The sequence below is a fragment of the Oncorhynchus masou genome, chromosome 14 (assembly GCF_036934945.1).
Source record: "Oncorhynchus masou masou isolate Uvic2021 chromosome 14, UVic_Omas_1.1, whole genome shotgun sequence".
In the NCBI taxonomy this organism is placed as follows: domain Eukaryota; kingdom Metazoa; phylum Chordata; class Actinopteri; order Salmoniformes; family Salmonidae; genus Oncorhynchus; species Oncorhynchus masou.
Window position 1 is genome coordinate 1,370,845 of NC_088225.1, and position 20,751 is coordinate 1,391,595.

A 20,751-nucleotide genomic window follows, 5' to 3' on the forward strand; every position below is an offset into this window, starting at 1 on the left:
CCTGATGGCGTACTTCCTGCACTACCATCTTCCGCCGCTCTGGTGCAGTGGCCTTACTCCAAGCAGCACGGCTAGTTAGCCCAAGGCCTCCTCTTCCTTGCTGAACATGACCCACAATGTCAGCATGTCTGAGGGCTGCTGTTGCCTCCTGGACTGCTTTTCCTGGCCTCCATTTGCGCCCAGTTGCCAAGGTCGGCGCGTTGTTGCTCACCACTGGGTCTCGAGATTCATTCAGTGTCATCTGGAGCCTGGAGAGGGTAGTGTGTACGGCCCAGTACATCACTGGGTCCAAGCTTCATGCCATCCAGGAACTATATATTAGGCGGTGTCAGGAAGGCCCAAAAAATTGGAAAAGACTCATCACCCAAGTCACAGACTGTTCTCTCTGTTACCACACGGCAAATGGTCCCAGAGCGCCAAGTCTAAGTCCAAAAGGATCCTTACCAGCTTCTACCCCCAAGCTATAAGACTACTGAACAATTCATCAAATGGCCACCCGGACAATTTACATTGACAGGAATGGGGGGTTTTAAGTTACGTGGTACGCTTACCTTGAAAAAGGTGTTATGAAAAAGGTGTACAAATCAATAACAATATGATTACATTTGACATCATCACTTATTACTGAATTTTCAATATGATTCAACCTTGGATTTGAAATCAAAAACCTCTGGATTTGGGTTACGCTGATCTTTCTGCTGCACCACAAAGTCTGTAGCATTCTTAGAAGTCCCCTACAGATTCATTACCTATAATACATCTCTGCACTATTTTAGTTATCTGACTATGCTCTCATTGTTTATTTAATTGACTTATCTCAGCAAGTTGATGGTTTCTGTATTGTGTTGGTGGGGCATATAATTCCGTTTTACCGTACTCCTGAACCACTATGATAAATATAATAGTTTTTCTTGAAAGTATTATACAAAGCTGAGATTTACTATGAAGTCCAAATTGTGGGAATACAGGTGAAATCAGTCACTGGTGGCGTAGCAGGAAGATCAGAATGCAATGATGCAAAAGTTATTCAAGTCCCAGGTGAGTAAATGCTGAATAATAATGTTTAAATAAACATACATGTGTCTAATATGTACGTGGTAAAAACTGTGGCGTTCTGTGGACATCCTAATGACTTTTTGTTTACAGGGTATCATGGGAAAATGTTAATCCACTTGTGTAAAGTTGTGATCACGAGAAAATCCACATGAAACTTTATATGGGGCGGCAGTGTAGCCTAGTGGTTAGAGCATTGGACTAGTAACTGAAATGTTGCAAGTTCAAATCCCCGAGCTGACAAGGTACAAAAGCTGTCGTCCTGCCCCTGAACAGGCAGTTAACCCACTGTTCCTAGGCCGTCATTGAAAATAAGAATTTGTTCTTAACTGACTTGCCTGGAAAAATAAAATAAAATATGAAATCACATCACATGCAAAGTGTTCCAAAAGCACATGTTTTCACATAAAATACAATTTTGGATGTGCAAGACATGTAGAAATGTCACATGTGAAATCATGTTTTTTCCATAAGGGAACTATACACATAAGGAGAGATAATGCAGTGCAATGGAGAAAGAGAAGAAGGGGTAAAGGGATTATTTGAGTGGCCAGCCTAAATGACATTATAATTATTTATCTTTATGTTCCCATACAGTATATGACATGGGTCTACAGATTTCAATGGGGCTTCAGTGGCAAATTATTGCTTTCATTGAACCATATCACAGCTTCACAGACACATTTTCCTGCTCCGTGGAGTTGTGTACCCTTGGCCATAAATCGAGAAGCATGTCTAACATGTTGTTTTGATAAAAGTGAAAGTAAGGTAATTTGCTCTCAGGAGGAAAAACAAAGGTGAAGAAAGGAGAGCCGCAAAGTGTGCAGTGACGTAGGATAGTGTATGCGATCGCAAGCTGGAGTTTGTTCTATTTGCCTATGGAGGCTGAGAGAGACACACCGCAAACAAAATATTTTAAATTCTGAACGCAGTCGGTCGGACTGAGTGAAGTGGAATCGGAGCTGAAACACCCCAAGAGCGATAAAGACTGTGGACGCGCACTGCGTTAAGAGGATACCGGTGTAGTTGTCTCAAACACATCATATTACGCGATTTCTGAAACTGAGCCTGCGAAGCACTCTTCCCTTTTCAGTTTTTGGAGCGCAGCGGGCAGCTTTTAATTCATGCTACATTTTCCATCGGAGACAGGAGTGTGGTGTATGTTGCCAGGCAATTACAAGTTAAATGGTATTTTGGAGAAGTCGGCATTAAGAAAATAAATATTGGAGCACCGGACCAGTCGCACATCGGAAAAGCAATACTTGAGAGGACTGTTATGAAGAGGGGTTGAGAAAGGACGATGCAAAGGCTGTCAACGCTTTGAAGTTCGCGAGACCCGACCTCAATCTCTGACCGACTTTCAATCGGCCCACTGAATTAATTATTGGAACCTGTCATGTTCGTTTAATGTACATGGAGAAGAAGAGTTATTTACATGTAGGCTATTATTAAAACCACGCAAAACGCGGTACCCTGGAAAGTCCATTCACTGGAATATATAGCGTTGTAATACAGAAGGAAATAGACTACTGAACTACATAGTACAACCAATATTTCCGAAGAGACGTTTGAATTTCCTCTGAAATGGACTGACACCGATCAAACCAAACGTATCTCGATAAGATAATGACCGGCAATTTAGAGGCTTATTGGGACTTCAGAGTTGAGAAAATGCATAAAGATAAGTAACTGACTGACAGTTGGTGTTACATGTGTGCAAGATTCATTCCAAAAGTGGTGTGATATCCTCTCTTGTGATGATTAAGTATCCCTAGTCTGGTACCGGAGGCATCTCGTGGTAACACAGTAGCTGCGGCAAGGAAGGAGTGGAGTTTGGAGAAATCAGCAAATAAACGCACAGAAAAAATGTGGCTGCGAATTCTTCCGCAGGTATGTCAGGTGCATGCGAGATGCTTTGAAAATGATTGTTGTCGTTTCAGTTAATTGCTATGTTGTTTTGTTGGCTCAGCCGAGATTGTGTTTTAGACTCCCACTGCTTGGGACTTTGATTATATATATATATATATATATAAATCATATATCAAATCAGATTGAATGTGTCACATGCGCCGAATACAACTAGTGCAGACTTTACCGTGAAATGCTTGCTTAAGAGCCCTTCCCAGCGATGCGGAGTTTAGAAATAATAATACAAATAAAATAGTAACATGAGGAATAAAATAAAATACTCAAGAATGGAGCTATATACAGAGAGTAGGCTACCAGTAGGCCTACCAGAGTTACGAGGTATTTGAGGTAGATATGTACATGAGAGAAGGGTAAAGTGACTAGTCATCAGGTTATATAATAATACGAGTGAAATAAAGAACAGAGTAGCAGCAGCAAATGATGAATGTAAAAGTGTGTGTGCAGTATGTGTGTTTTTCGTTTACTACTCCTGTAAAGAACAATATCTAGTGAACAATATACTTTTTCAAATGCAGGTTATTTTGGCACTGGAGCTCTCGAGCACTACTAACTATTATGATTAAAAGGGCTGTTGCTAAATATTGTTATGTACATTATTTTGTTGATTCATTCACTTGGCTTGTATTCAAGAATCCAAATTCCAGGGTTCTTAAAATAGCCTAATGACAGAGAGAACTTGTCGTCACCTAAATCAAAGTTTAGCTATATTCTACAACAGCATTCTTAATTTAAAGAATGCTGTTAATTTAACAGCAACAGCATTCGTAATTTTAATGTATAGGCTAATAACAACAGATAATCCCTTTAAAAGCCCAACCCAGATAGTTGGACATGAATGCATTGTTACATTTCAGACAATCTTTCGGGGTTTTCGTGGCTCGCCTGATTTAGCCTAATTTAGGAGAAGATTATGCGTTGTCATTACACGTTTGAATGAGGGTCAAATCTAAATCGGTTTAATTAAATAAGAAAACAATCATCACATCCGCATAGCCAACATTACCTGCGCAGATTGAAAGCGACGAAGGCAACAAAACACGTATTCAGCCCTTGCACAGGCCTACTTGAACGGGATTTTCATTCTTGAATTCCAGGGGTGTGTATGCAACAATGCATTGAGAATCAAACTCATGCAGGTTCAAGTAGGGGTTTCTTTTCTACACAGCCACTGCCTGTGAATCACACTAATCCCATTGCTTGAGGTAAGTCTGGCATTTGTCCAATGGAGAGAGAGGATGGAATGCTACCCAGGGCTAGGAGGTGAAGGGATTGACAGTTTTAAATGCAGTGAGATTGGCATTCTAATTTAAGCAGAAAAGACAACCTGGACAATGAGGAAGTGGAAATGCAAATAAAACTATGCATATCTGATTGCAGATCAATCATCAACAGTAGCTAGACAACATGTACATTCTCAGATCACTTTTTGTTTTTACTGGGCAACCATCCCATGTCTTTGATTTTCATATGATCATTTGATTATGTTAAATTGAATCACCAACACAACATCATTTTTATACTCTAAATTTGCCAAACTGTCTGACCCTGTAGACATTATTTTCCGCTCCACCAAACAATACATTTTACATTTTCGAATGAATCACTAACATAATGTTATTTTTATACTCCCAATTTGCCTTGCAGACAGACTCTGTAGGCCTACAACTTTTTTTCCAGTCTACCAAACTTTTAAGGACCGTCTTAAACAAGGCCCTCTTTCAGAGGCAAACAGATCCTTGTTCCTTCATCAGGTGTGAATGTCAGTGAGACTCCAATCTGTTCAGCCTCTCATATAAACTCTTCCTCAATTAGATATCAATGTCTACTTCTTCAATTAAATATCTCAATGTCCTCCTATTTACATTCTGGGTCTGTCTGTCCCCGCTGATCTAATTAACTCAATAGCAGAGTCCTCAGATGGAAAGGACCAGACCACAGAGCGGACATTCCCATTAAATTCTACTTAATTTGAGTACATTAATTCTATTTCAATGGGCACAGAAGCTACAGAGATTTAAATCCTCCCACCCAACCATGTCACATAACTGATCACCAATGGCTGCTTGAATGACAGATGGGAAAATGGCTTTTGAGGAATAACGGTGTGTGCTAGCACTATACAACAAGGTTCCCCAACAGGCGGCCCACGGGCCATATTTGGCACGCAGGTGATTTTATTTGGCCCCCCAATTTTTCAGAGGAAAAAACATACAGTGGGGAGAACAGGTATTTGGTACAGAAACCTTTGTTTGCAATTACAGAGATCATACGTTTCCTGTAGTTCTTGACCAGGTTTGCAGGGGTGGCAGGGTAGCCTAGTGGTTAGAGCGTTGGACTAGTAACCAAAAGGTTGCAAGTTTGAATCCCCGAGCTGACAAGGTTCAAATCTGTCATTCTGCCCCTGAACAGGCAGTTAACCCACTGCTCCTAGGCTGTCATTGAAAATAAGAATTTGTTCTTAACTGACTTGCCTAGTAAAATAAAGGTAAAATAAAATAAATAAATACACTGCAGATCCTTCTCCAGATCCTTCAGGTTTTGGGGCTGTCGCTGGGCAATACGGACTTTCAGCTCCCTCCAAAGATTTTTTATTGGGTTCAGGTCTGGAGACTGGCTAGGCCACTCCAGGACTTTGACATGCTTCCTACGGAGCTCTTTAGTTGCCCTGGCTGTGTGTTTCAGGTCGTTGTCATGCTGGAAGACCCAGCCACGACCCATCTTCAATGCTCTTACTGAGGGAAGGAGGTTGCTGGCCAAGATCTTGCGATACATGGCTCCATCCATCCACCACCCAATACGGTGCAGTTGTCCTGTCCCCTTTGCAGAAAAGCATCCCCAAAGAATGATGTTTCCACCCATGCTTCACGGTTGGGATGGTGTTCTTCATCCTTCTTCTTCCTCCAAACACGGCGAGTGGAGTTTAGATCAAAAAGCTCTACTTTTGTTTCATCAGACCACATGACCTTCTTCCATTCCTCCTCTGGATCTTCCAGATGGTCATTGGCATACTTCAGACGGGCCTGGACATGCGCTGGCTTGAGCAGGGGGACCTTGCGTGCGCTGCAGGATTTTAATCCATGATGGCGTAGTGTGTTACTCATGGTTTTCTTTGAGACTGTGGTCCCAGCTCTCTTCAGGTCATTGACCAGGTCCTGCCATGTAGCTCTGGGCTGATCCCTCACCTTCCTCATGATCATTGACGCCCCACGAGGTGAGATCTTGCATGGAGCCCCAGACCGAGGGTGATTGAACGTCATCTTGAACTTCTTCCATTTTCTAATAATTGCGCCAACAGTTGTTGCCTTCTCACCAAGCTGCTTGCCTCTTGTCCTGTAGCCCATCCCAGCCTTTTGCAGGCCTACAATCTTATCCCTGATGTCCTTATACAGCTCTCTGGTCTTGGCCATTGTGGAGAGGTTGGCGTCTGTTTGATTGAGTGTGTGGACAGGTGTCTTTTATACAGGTAACGAGTTCAAACAGGTGCAGTTAATACAGGTAATGAGTGGAGAACAGGAGGACTTCTTAATTAAAGAAAAACTAACAGGTCTGTGAGAGCCGGAATTCTTACTGGTTGGTAGGTGAACAAATACTTATGTCATGCAATAAAATGCAAATGAATTACTTGAAAATCATACAATGTCATTTTCTGGATGTTTGTTTGAGCTTCCGTCTCTCACAGTTGAAGTGTACCTATGATAAAAAATTACAGACCTCTACATGCTTTGTAAGTAGGAAAACCTGCAAAATCGTCAGTGTTTCAAATACTTGTTCTCAACACTGTATATTTATGCATTATCAGTCAAAAGTTTGGACACACCTACTCATTCATGGGTTTTTCTTAATGTTTTACTATTTTCTACCTTGTAGAATACGAGTGAAGCCATCAAAACTATGAAATAACATATATGGAATCATGTAGTAACCAAATTCCGTAGGAACCAAATCCAAAAATATTTTTTATTGGACATCCTTCAAATGAGCCACCATTTGCCTTGATGACAGCTTTGCACACTCTTCGTATTCTCTCAATAAGCTTCATGAAGCTTCAGTTTCATCTCAATCAACTTCAGTCACCTGGAATGCATTTCAATTAACTGGCGTGCCTTGTTAAAAGTTCATTTGTGGAATTGATTTTCTTCTTAATGCTTTTGAGACAATCAGTTTTGTTGTAATAAGGTAGGTGTGGTATACAGAAGATAGCCCTATTTGGTTAAAAGTCCAAGTCCATATTATGGCAAGAACAGCTCAAATGAGCAAAGAGAAACAACAGGCCATCATTACTTTAAGACATGAAGGTCAGTCAATCAGGAAGATTTGTGCAGTCGCAAAAACCATGAAACTGGTTTGATGAAACTGGCTCTCATGATGACCGCCACAGGAAAGGAAGACCCAGTTACCTCTGCTGCAGAGGATAAGTTCATTGGAGTTAACTGCACCTCAGATTGCAGCTCAAGTAACAGACACATCTCAACATCAACTGTTCAGAGAAGACTGCGTGAATCAGGCCTTCATGGTCGAATTGCTGCAAAGAAACCACTACTAAAAGGTCCCCAATAATAGGAAGAGACTTACTTGGGCCAGGAAACATGAGCATTGGATTTTAGACCAGTGGAAATCTGTCCTATGGTCCAAATTTGAGATTTTTGGTTCCAACCACCATGTCTTTGTGATACGCAGAATAGTTGAACGGATGATCTCTGCACGTGTGGTTCCCAACGTGAAGCATGGAGGAGGTGGTGTGATGGTGCTTTGCTGGTGACACTGTCTGTGATTTATTTTGAATTCAAGGGACACTTAGCCAGCATGGCTACCACAGCATTCTGCAGTGATACGCCATCCCATCTGGTTTGCGCTTTGTGGGACTATTTTTTTTCTCCAACAGGACAATGACCCAAAACACACCTCCAGGCTGTGTAAGGGCTATTTGACCTAGAAGGAGTGCTGCATCAGATGACCTGGCCTCCAAATTCACCCCTAAACCAAATTTAGATGTTTTGGGATGAATTGGACCACAGAGTGAAGGAAAAGCAGCCAACAATGCTCAGCATATGTAGGACACCTTGAAGACTGTTGGAAAAGCATTCCAGGTGAAGCTGGTTGAGAGAATGCCAAGAATGTGCAAAGCCATCATCAAGGCAAAAGGGGGGCTACTTTGAAGAATCTAAAATATTTTTGGATTTGCTTAACACTTTTTTTGGTTACTACATGATTCCATATGTGTTATTTCATAGTTTTGATATTTTCCCTATCATTCTACAACGTAGAAGATAGTAAAAAATAAAGAACAACCCTTGAATGAGTAGGTGTTGTTCAAACTTTTGACTGGTACTGTATATCCATTGATATCCATTAAAACTACTTTCAGTGCGCACTAATCCTGTGTCCCTGTCACTAGAGTAGTGAGTTCAACTAGCTTTGCCTGCCTTCTATTTGAAAGAATGGTGACGACACTGGGCAGCTAGTTGGCAGAGTCAAAGTAGACTTGAATAATATATGCCATTTATCAGATGCCTTTATCCAAAGCAAACTGGGTACATGTTAGGGGAAACAGATCATAGAAACAGGCTTACAATTTTGATATCATGAATGGTCAGTCCTTGCATCTATAGCTCTGTCTATGAATTTGAAAGTGGTTACATTTCACCAGGCCCATCCCTCATTTTTTTACCGAAAGAGGAGCAGGTAGACACTTTGTTATTGTTCCTACTGCTGATTGCTACTTTAAGAAGTTAAGATGCAGATTAAATGCACACCAAAATATGTTAGATACTATAAAAATGGCCCATCACTCAGACTGTTAGTGAATACACAGCATGCAGAACAGCAAACAAACAATCAAATATATTTCAGAAAAATATATTTTTACATAAGAATAAAACCACAGTGGTTATAAAGGGTACAACAGTTCAACACCTCAGGAGCAAATGTCAGTTGACTTTTCATAGCTGAGCATTCATAGGTTGAGAGAGAGAGAGAGAGTCGAAACAGCAGATCCGGGACAAGGTGGCACATCCATTGAAACGGGTAAAAATAAATCAGAGGAAAAACAATTCCACTTCGATTCCATTTTTGGATAGGTGCATCTTTGAATTTGCTGTTGAATTGCCTGCTCCTTCTCCATTTTAGGGAACACCATCCCACTCCCCCAAAGGAATCGATAGTATATCTTGGCTCACACTGTGATTGTGAGTCTGAGCTCTCAGCTTCATGGGTCAAAGTCATATAAGGTTTTCAAAGTAACAATAAAATTAAACAGCAATTACAATTCCCTGAATTGCTTTTTTATGTTCATTGGAGAGTCACCTATGCCCTATTATTAGTTATAATCAAAAATAAAGCCAATAAATCATTTGTATTGTGATTCATATGAAGGTACCCTAGTAAAATGTAATTGTAAAGGCTTTCTTGGTTTGAAAGAGAGTCGGACCAAAATGCGGTCTACGTTGAGACTTTAAATTAAAGATCCAGGTTGCCTCTCGTTTTAACAATAAATTATCAAGGTCACCCCCTCTCCTAGGGAGGGTGACATGTTCGATGCCAATATAACGCAGAGACGAAATCGAGTGGCCTGCCTCCAAGAAGTGGGCCGCAACTGGATAAGTCAAGTTTTTACACCTAATGGTGCTACGATGCTCTGAGATACGTACTTTTAATTCGCGCTTTGTTTTACCTACATAATTTTTACCACAAGGACAAGTTATAAGATAAATAACTGCCTCAGTGGAGCACGTAATAACACCTTTTATTGGGATCGATTTCCCTGTTTGTGGGTGTTTGAAGGATCTACATTTATAAGTTTCATTGCATTGAGCACAGCCATTACATTTGTAATTTCGATCCAGTAGGGGCGCAAATAGACGTCGTTCAGGAATATCTTGGGGTGGTAAATCAGAGTGTACCAATTGGTCTCTGAGATTTCTGCCCCGCGAGAATACGACCAAGGGAAGGTCCGAAAACACATTACCTAGACTATCATCGGATTTTAGGATGTGCCAATGTTTGTGAACAATTCCCTTAATTTGTTCAGAGCACTTTGAATAGCGGGTAGTTAGAACGCAAGAATGCGTCTTTTTGCGAGACTGACCTTGAAAAAGGTCATGTCTCGTTTTGTTTTGAATTTTCTCAATGGCAATATTAATCTGATCATTCTTGGACCAAAATGCGGCGTGGTTATTGAGATTCATGTTTTAATAAAACAACTAAACACAAACACTACAAAACAAGAAACGTAACGTGAAAACCGAAACAGCCTAAACTGGTGCAAACTAACACAAGAACAGGAACAAGGACAATCACCCACAAACACTCAAAGAATATGGCTGCCTAAATATGGTTCCCAATCAGAGACAATGATAAACACCTGCCTCTGATTGAGAACCACTTCAGACAGCCATAGACTATGCTAGAAAACCCCAGTAAGCCACAATCCCAATACCTATGAAAAACCCCAAGACAAAACACACCACATACCAACACCCATGTCTCACACTCTGGCCTGACGAAATAAATAAAGAAAACACAAAATACTAAGACCAGGGCGTGACAGAACCCCCCCCCCCCAAGGTGCGGACTCCCGGCCGCACACTTAAACCCATAGGGGAGTGTCCGGGAGGGCGTCTGTCCACGGTGGAGGCTCCGGCGCGGGACGTGGACCCCACTCCAACAAATTCTTAGTCCATTTTCCTCGCGTCCTTAGATAGGCGACCCTCGCTGCCGACCTTGGCCTAGTAGCCCTCACCAAGGGCCCACTGGACTGAGGGGCAGCTCGGGACTGAGGGGCAGCTCGGGACTGAGGGGCAGCTCGGGACTGAGGGGTAGCTCGGGACTGAGGGGTAGCTCGGGACTGAGGGGTAGCTCGGGACTGAGGGGTAGCTCAGCACTGAGAGGAAGCTCAGCAAGGTAGTTGGCTCTGGCAGATCCTGGCTGGCTGGCAGTTCTGGCAGATCCTGGCTGACTGGGGGTTCCGGCAGATCCTGGCTGACTGGCGGATCTGGAAGAGTCTGGCTGACTGGCGGGTCCTGGCTGACTGGCGGATCTGGAAGATCCTGGCTGACTGGCGGATCTGGAAGAGTCTGGCTGACTGGTGGATCCTGGCTGACTGGCGGCTCTGGAAGCTCCTGGCTGACTGGCGGATCCTGGCAGACTGACGGCTCTGGCTGCTCCATGCTGACTGGCGGCTCTGGCTGCTCCATGCTGACTGACGGTTCTGGCTGCTCCATGCTGACTGACGGCTCTGGCTGCTCCATGCTGACTGACGGCTCTGGCTGCTCCATGCTGACTGACGGCTCTGGCTGCTCCATGCAGACTGGCAGCTCTGGCGGCTTCTTGCAGACTGGCAGCTCTGGCGGCTTCTTGCAGACTGGCAGCTCTGGCGGCTTCTTGCAGACTGGCAGCTCTGGCGGCTTCTTGCAGACTGGCAGCTCTGGCGGCTTCTTGCAGACTGGCAGCTCTGGCGGCTTCTTGCAGACTGGCAGCTCTGGCGGCTTCTTGCAGACTGGCAGCTCTGGCGGCTTCTTGCAGACTGGCAGCTCTGGCGGCTTCTTGCAGACTGGCAGCTCTGGCGGCTTCATGCAGACTGGCATCTCTGGCAGCTCCTTGCTGACTGGCAGCTCCTTGCAGACTGGCAGCTCCTTGCAGACTTGCAGCTCTGGCTGCTCCTTGCAGACTAGCAGTGCTGAACAGGTGGGAGACTCCGGCAGCACTGTAGAGGAGGAAGGCTCTGGCAGCGCTAAACAGGCGGGAGACTCCGGCAGCACTGTAGAGGCGGAAGGCTTTGACTGCGCTGAACAGGCGGGAGACTCCGGAAGCGCTGTAGAGGAGGAAGGCTCTGGCAGCACTAAACAGGCGGGAGACTCCGGCAGCACTGTAGAGGCGGAAGGCTTTGACTGCGCTGAACAGGCGGGAGATTCCGGCAGCGCTGGAGAGGAGGAAGGCTCTGGCAGCGCTGGAGAGGCGAGGCGCACTGTAGGCACAGGAAGCCTGGTGCGGGGAGCTGCCACCGGAGGGCTGGTGCGTGGAGGTGGTACTGGGTAGACCGGACCGTGCAGGCGCACTGGAGCTCTTGAGCACCGAGCCTGCCCAACCTTACCTGGTTGAATACTCCCGGTCGCCCTGCCAGTGCGGCGAGGTGGAATAGCCCGCACTGGGCTATGCAGGTGAACCAGGGACACCGTGCGCAAGGCTGGTGCCATGTAAGCCGGCCCAAGGAGATGCACTGTGGACCAGATGCGTAGAACCGGCTTCATGGCACTTGGCTCGACACTCACTCTAGCCCGGCCGATACGCGGAGCTGGAATGTACCGCACCGGGCTATGCACCCGCACTGGGGACACCGTGCGCACCACAGCCTAACACGGTGCCTGCCCGGTCTCTCTTGCCCCCCGGTAAGCACAGGAAGTTGGCGCAGGTCTCCTACCTGGCGTCGCCATACTCCCTGTGAGCCCCCCCAATACATTTTTGGGGCTGACTCCCGGGCCTCCTTGCCAACCGTGTTCCCTCATATCGCCGGCTCCTCTCTCTGGCTGCCTCTGCACTCCTTGCTGCCTTCACCTGTTCCCATGGAAGGCGATCCTTTCCCGCCAGGATCTCCTCCCATGTGTAGCAACCCTTGCCATCCAACACATCGTCCCATGTCCAATCTTCCAAATAATGCAGCCTCTCCCACAGCTGCTGCTGCTGCCTGTTATCACGTCGCTTGGTCCTGTTGTGGTGGGTGATTCTGTAACGCTTATCTTCATGTGAAGGAGAGTCAGACCAAAATGCGGCGTGGCTATTGAGATTCATGTTTTAATAAAACAACTAAACACAAACACTACAAAACAAGAAACGTAACGTGAAAACCGAAACAGCCTAAACTGGTGCTAACTAACACAAGTACAGGAACAAGGACATTCACCCACAAAACACTAAAAGAATATGGCTGCCTAAATATGGTTCCCAATCAGAGACAACGATAAACACCTGCCTCTGATTGAGAACCACTTCAGACAGCCATAGACTATGCTAGAAAACCCCAGTAAGCCACAATCCCAATACCTATGAAAAACCCCAAGACAAAACACACCACATTCCAAAACCCATGTCACACCCTGGCCTGACCAAATAAATAAAGAAAACACAAAATATTAACACCAGGGCGTGACAGTAATTTATAAAACTAAGTGTTATAATCACAAGGTTATATATCCATGCTTAGACGGGCAGAAATATAACTACCCAGAAAAACTGACATTATTTTATTTTGACTCCCTCATATTTGATGTGTCACAGGTTTTTTTTACAAAAACTTCCTGCCAAAATCTATAAAATATATATTTCACTTAATCCTTTGAGATTTCTTTTTGTCTCTCTGAGTCAACAAAACAAAGTTATTGTATTTTAATATAAAATACTGGTGTTATACTGTATGACAATGTTTTGTTACCCTGAATGACACATATCACTACGGGCCACAAATATTGATTAAATGTGATTCCTTTAGCAATAACAATAAGGATCCTATGAACTATTTTTAGTAGCAGCAATAGCATTTTTCTTTTAGCTATTTTTTAAGTTATAAAACTGTGTAAAAACAGAACACGATCTTTAAATTGTGCAAGCTAGCTGTACTTATAGTTGAAGTCGGAAGTTTACTTACACTGAGGTTGGAGTCATTACAACTAGTTTTTTAACCACTCCACAAATTTCTTGTTAACAAACTGTAATTTTGGCAAGTCGGTATGGACATCTACGTTGTGCATGACACAGGTATTTTTTTCAACAATAATTCACTGTATCATAATTCCAGTGGGTCAGAAGTGTACATACACTAAGTTGACTGTGCCTTTAAACAGCTTGGAAAATTCCAGACAATTATGTCATGGATTTAGGCAGGGTAGCCTAGTGGTTAGAGCATTGGACTAGTAACCGGAAGGTTGCAAGTTCACATCCCCGAGCTGACAAGGTACAAATCTGTCGTTCTGCCCCTGAACAGGCAGTTAACCCACTGTTCCTAGGCCGTCATTGAAAATAAGAATTTGTTCTTAACTGACTTGCCTAGTTAAATAAAGGTAAAATAAAAACAATTAGAAGCTTCTGATAGGCTAATTGACATCATCTGAGTCAATTGGAGGTGTACCTGTGGATGTATTTCAAGGCCCGTCTTCAAACTCAGTGCCTCTTTGCTTGACATCATAGGAAAATCAAAAGAAATCAGCCAAGACCTCAGAAAAAAAATTGTAGACTGCCACAAGTCTGGTTCATCCTTGGGAGAAGGAAGGAGACGCGTTCTGTCTCCTGGAGATGAACATACTTTGGTGCGAAAAGTGCAAATCAGTCCCAGAACAACAGCAAAGGACCTTGTGAAGATGCTGGAGGAAACAGGTACAAAAGTATCTATATCCACAGTAAAACATGTCCTATATTGACATAACCTGAAAGGACACTCATTAAGGAAGAAGCCAGTGTTCCAAAACTGCCGTAAAAAAAGCCAGACTACGGTTTGCAACTGCACAGGGACAAAGATTGTACTTTTTGGAGAAATGTCCTTTGGTTTGATGAAACAAAAATAGAACTGTTTGGCCATACTGGCCATCGTTATGTTTGGAGGAAAAAAGGGGGAGGGTTGCAAGCTGAAGAACACCATCTCAACCGTGAAGCACGGGGGTGGCAGCATCATGTTGTGGGGTTGTTTTGCTGCAGGAGGGACTAGTGCACTTCACAAAATAGATGGCATCATGAGGACGGAAAATTATGTGGATATATTGAAGCAACATCTTAAGACATCAGTCAGGAAGTTAAAGCATGGTCGCAAATGGGTCTGCCAAATGGACAATGACCCCAAGCATACTTCCAAAGTGGTTTAAAGACAACAAAGTCAAGGTTTTGGAGTGGCCATCACAAAGCCCTGACCTCAATCCCATTTCTGCATTTGTGGGCAGAACTGAAAAAGCGTTGACGAGCAATGAGGCCTATAAACCTGACTCAGTTACACCAGCACTGTCAGGAGGAATAGGCCAAAATTCACCCAACTTATTGAGGGAAGCTTGTGGAAGGCTACCCAAAACATTTGACCCAAGTAAAACAATTTAAAGGCAATGCTACCAAATAGTAATTGAGTGTATGTAAACATCTGACTCACTGGGAATGTGATGAAAGAAATAAAAGATCAAGTAAATCATTCTCTCTACTATTATTCTGACATTATACATTCTTAAAATAAAGTGTGATCCTAACTGACCTGAGACAGGGAATTTTTACTTGGATTAAATGTCTGGAATTGTGAAAAACTGAGTTTAAATTTAGTTGGCTAAGGTGTATGCAAACTTCTGACTTCAACTGTCGATCGGTTCTATGCTAGCGAGAGAGAGAAATTACCCATACGCCACACACATAAAGAAGATGGGGTTTACTATGCAACATAGTTTAACTGACACATGAGGTACAATTTAATTCACTTAGGATTAAATAAGAATTGAACATTTCAAACAAAGCATAAATTGTTGTAAATGTTGTAAACTAGTGAAAACATGGTATAACACAGCTACTGTCATTCAGCGTAATGAGTGACATTGTATAACATGGTATAACATGAAACTTTTGTTGTGCTGAAGCACAAAAGCGTGATACTGAAGGACGGATTTCATGAATAAACATATTTAAACAGGCAGTTCCTTGGTCATCTATATAAAGTAATGACCTTGACCTACAAAGATTATCCTTACTTTTCATGTTTAATACAGCATTTTATAAAATAATAACATTAAAAGTATGTTTTCTGTGTTGTACTGAAGGACATGCATTTTTTTACAAAGGTTACTTGAGGGTGAAAAGGTGAAATCATAAAATATTTCAGAGAGATTTACTCACCTCATCACATTGATAGAGGATCTTCAATGGGTCTTCTTTGTGGGTCTTCTGTGATTACCATCATGTGATATGCTTTAAAATGGCTTTTTACCATTGTTAAACTGAATGACATTGATGAAGCGCAAAAGTCTGGACAAAGGTTATTCAAGTTTTTAAACATTTTTTAGATACAGTATGTCACCCATTATTCTATATATTGTTGCAAACACTTAACACAATTATGCCATGGGTGTTAATTTATCTTTTTATGTGAAATGAATGGCCTTCGGACATCAAATTTACAAGTCTCGTCTTTGACCCCCGACAGAGATTTATGGTCTTCACTGATCTTACTCTCTGTCAGCTCCATCTGTGGCGTTTAGGGGCAGGACTCGGTTGTATACTGGTGGTCATGAGCGCAATCTAGATGGGCCCTGAGCTCTTTAGTGATGGTCCCGGTGGACTTCTTCTCCACGGCAGCACAGGCACCCAGGTGTCAGTTTGACAAGCAGTACTAACCATTCTTTCTTGTTGGTAGAAAACAATTATGGCATCTATTAGGCTATAGTTATATTCAAGAATCACAGCATATACTTGAAATAAACAATAGCCTTATAAATAATATGGATTTGCATGTACCACCTGCCTCCTGCACAGTCTCCCCCAGGATGAAAACGTTTTCAGGGATGAAGATGTCATCCTGAAAACAAACAAACGTTTTGTTAAGACAAACAGAACCCAAATATATCAGTTGGCATTAACAAGCTACCTGTCTTGTATGCTTTGTCAACACACACACACACACACACACACACACACACACACACACACACACACACACACACACACACACACACACACACACACACACACACACACACAGCAAATACAGGGACATTTATTTTTCAGCAAACATTAGCTATGTCAACTTCAGTCTAGCTAAATGAGATGGAGCTAACAAAACATTACAAAAACAAATCTGTCAGCAAAATGTATTACAGTACTTGACTAGCTGAGGTGGAAGCTAACTATATGAACTAACGTTACCTAATAACAGGGGTGGATAAACTGTGTTGCAATTTTAGTTGCAGTTGAGTTGCTTACTAACGTTATTTGCTGGGGGGTGTTACACAAAGTTGTCCAGTGTCTGATGCTAGCCTTGTCAACAAAAGTCATGACCGGTTAATGTTACCTCAGGCTCCATTGCATTGATTCGCGTCACCTCCTCCGTTCAATCGCTTTTGCTTGACTCCAAAGTCAGCGATGTTAATGATGGTCATTCGGTAACCCTACACCATAACATCGAAAGTGCCCTTCATCGCGAATTCTGCCTCCTTGAAATGCTGTATGTATATCCTGCTAGCTCGAGCTGGCACGTCCTTCCTCTTATATGGATATGGAGCCACTTCTATAAAAGTTGTAGGTCCTTGGGCAGCCAATGGTAGTTTACCGAGGGATTTTCTTTGAGCCAATTCATACAGCCTGGCGCTATACAGTTCATGTTTGAATTACTACTTGCTGTTGCCATCATCGTTGTCCACCCCTAACCTCACTCTCTTCGATTCACTCCCCGCACGAAAACTCAATACCACAGACAATTTGCTGATTCCTGCCAGTGACGCACTGGCGTCAGTCTTTACTATGGCAATTTAAAATGGCGCTGACCTTAGCTCAAATAAACCTTGTCGGCGATGAAAATACTATATATAGAGATGTTTGTATGTTAAATGCACATGTTTAGTATTAGTGGATTGAATACATATCTTGCTTAGATTTACTTCCTAAAGTGTTTCCATTCCCCTTTAACGCTGTTGGGAATATGATACATCTGTGTGACTGCGAACAGTTCCGGCGACCTTTACCACAGCCATGTGTCTCATTGATTACTTATATGGCATATATGCATTTACACTATGGTTTGATGTTTCGAGACGCATGATGTGCGTGCTTCTTTCCCGACTCCCGTCACCTATAAAGCCGTCTATTGTCTATCACGGCTGAAATGTTACACTATTCCCTGTATAGTGCACTACAACAAGCGGCTGGCTTTACGTTGATGATAAAGTATATGTTCGACGCCGCAAGGCTGAAATCCTCGAAAGCGCTTGCATCAGCAGCTCCACTTGAACATATTAATCAATGGTAGCCGGTTGCCAGCACACACATGTTTTAAAGCCCACCTTCCCCAAGCCAAGGTGACTGGACTGATTGCTGCAGATAGTGTGATGCTTGAGAACTTCAATCAGTCAAAGTTTGAAGCCCAGTAATGAACCAATATCCCACTATACAGTATGCCATATACTTTAGGTGAGGCTGCCAGGTGTATCAATCAGTGCAGTTAGGAGTCTATTACAGAAGATATGGGAATGCAGTATTTGCACTCTGCAGGAGTGGAGTACAGGTTATCTCTGTTAAGGTCAGGATGGAGGAGTTGAAGGTCAGAGAGGGGAGCTCTTTTTTCTGCTCAGGGTCATGTTCAGTAGAGCACATAGTTGCAAACCGTTTTCCAATGGAAAACAAAAATCAGTATTCTTATTGGACATGTTCAGGTACAGTGGTACTTCTCAGTTTCACTCCATTTTGAAAACTGTTCCCCCTAATGAACGGAAAACTGGTCATGCACAGCCCTGAACCTATCGCAGTGAAGGATAGCTCAATGTCAGGATTAGAGTGCTGCTGCAGATTTTATTAGATGTTTCCTCGTCTAGCCCATGAGAAATCTATGCCACTTCTGTGCAATTGGTCCCAAGGTATAGCAAGCAACTGGAGGAGAAATTCTAACCACTTGTTTTGATTGAGTCATAGGATATCAGGCATCTCTAGACCACCACATCTAAAATCCTTATATAAATAGATATAAAGTAGAAATTAGGATTTGGATTGCAATACATACATTCAGAGTTCCTCAAACCAATACAATGTGTAAAAAGAAATCGGAAAATGGTTTGAAACAAAAATATATGTTACGACACATCACATAGACTGATGGCTAGTTGCAGTCTTTGGTTAACTACATATTGGCTCCCTTGTAAATTCATTCTATAAAAAGATAACCAAATCGGAGATGACAGGACATTAAGTACCAAAGGTAATCAAATGTGGATGATAACGATAATAGTCGCTCAGAAAAGCCTTTGCTTTTCCTCTCCCTAAGCCCCTTACAACATGAGCCCTGTAAAATTCTCAGAAAATGGGTCTGATCAACTTCAAGTGAAACCTCTTTACCTTGGCCTCATTACCATGGCAGTGTTGACAGAGAGCTGGGTATTTGAAGGGGCAATCTGAGATTCAAACAAAAACAAAGTGGGCACCACTTTTTAAAATGTAAAAATGTATTCACTATTCCCAGATTGCCCCTTTAATAATAGAATGAAGGAAATAATTCCTGGCAAGCCAAACTGCGATCCATCTGCTGGCTTGCATGGCTGTTCTTTATTTTTCGACATCACACTATGCTCACAGACGCATGTATAGAAGCACTTAAAGACACTGTAGGAGCACTCACTGGTTGCGTCCCAAATGGCACCCTATTCCGAAAGGGTCCATAGGGCTCTGAAAAGTAGTGCACTGTGTAGGGAATGGGGTGTCATTTGGGACGCATATTTCTCTTTCGTTTCCATAGGAGTGGTGTATGAAACTGATATGTCAGACATAAGGCCAATCAGGGCTGTGAAAAGAGTTGGTGGTGTAATAACCGGGTTACATAGAGGTGATGGCTATACTGTAAAAAGGTCTTAACTGTTGTTTGTAGGTATAGATTAATAGATTATAATGTATATGGGCCACACTGTATATTTGACCTTAGATACTGCAGCATTGGAAAATAACTGTTACATGCTGACCAGACCGGACCCGTCGCGTGCACGAGCGTTGCAAAATAAATGTAGAAATCCATGTTATTCAATTATTGCACCCACACTGCTCGCGAGTACCAACAAGTGTCTGCATTGCCAAGGGCTAAAGTAGAACTCCTTTCTATTTCTGACGCAGATCGCGCTGCAAGTCCTGCCTCTCCAATCTCCTCATTGGTTTATAGAAGCAGGTACCCACGTGCCATCTCCTCATTGGTTATACCTACGTGGGTGATTGAAAGACAAACTGTTTTGCCGGTCGTCGTAGTAATACTATGAAAGTGTAGATGCCAATCACCATATAAATTCAAAGATGAAAAAGCCTGGAAGGAGGAGAGATGACTAGAAACGATTCGGTTGACCGTTTTATGTGTGGATTAATTGTCGGAGTAGAGGATCCTGTGCATTTCAGGTAAAATAACAACTCAATGTTTATATCCCAGAACAAATTAGTTAGCAACAGCAAGCTAGCTAAATAGGACAAATTATCTAGCGAGTGCAAGCTAACTATCTAAATTGCCATACATCGTTAATGCTTTTCGACCTGTCCCCAAATGAATGTTGGTTCAGAGTTGATATTTTAACCTGCGTATTGTGATCGCGCTTGGTGTAGGGGGACAAAATAAATGTTTTCACGACGGCGCACGCGCGCAGCCTGTTTGGGTTGCGTGTTAGAGATTGCATAGCACAGGGCTGAAGGGTATGATTCACAGACAGTGATATTGTAAGAACCGACGCTGGAGTAGAGAAGCAGGTACGGGGCGTCAACATTTAATTGGGAACAGACATGGAACAAAACTGGAACAGCGTCAGCACCGGGTAACATAACGACATACAAATATTAATCCTGAAACGGGGAACAGAGCTTGGGAACAGAATGATATAGGGGAGGTAATGACACAGGTGATAGAGTCCGGGTGAGTCCAATAATCGCTGATGCACGTGACGTGGGAAGGCAGGTGTGCGTAATGATGGTGGCAGGAGTGCGTAATGCTGGGGAGCCTGGTGCCTTCAAACACCAGGGAGGGGGAGTTGGAGCAGGCATGAAAGTGCCTCCCCCCTCCCCCTCTAGGTGCGCCACCCGGCCCGACAA

General features: G+C 43.1%; 1 protein-coding gene across 1 annotated transcript in view; it reads left to right on the forward strand.

Moving 5' to 3' along the window:
* Nucleotides 1–1,953: 1,953 nt before the first annotated feature.
* The window catches only part of LOC135553939 (corticotropin-releasing factor receptor 1-like), a 168,794-nt gene continuing 149,996 nt past the window's right edge, over nt 1,954–20,751 (forward strand). The window contains exon 1 of the mRNA XM_064985886.1: nt 1,954–2,943. Coding sequence (XP_064841958.1) covers nt 2,920–2,943 — 24 coding nt within the window. The 5' untranslated portion in view covers nt 1,954–2,919. The remainder of the gene's footprint in view (nt 2,944–20,751) is intronic.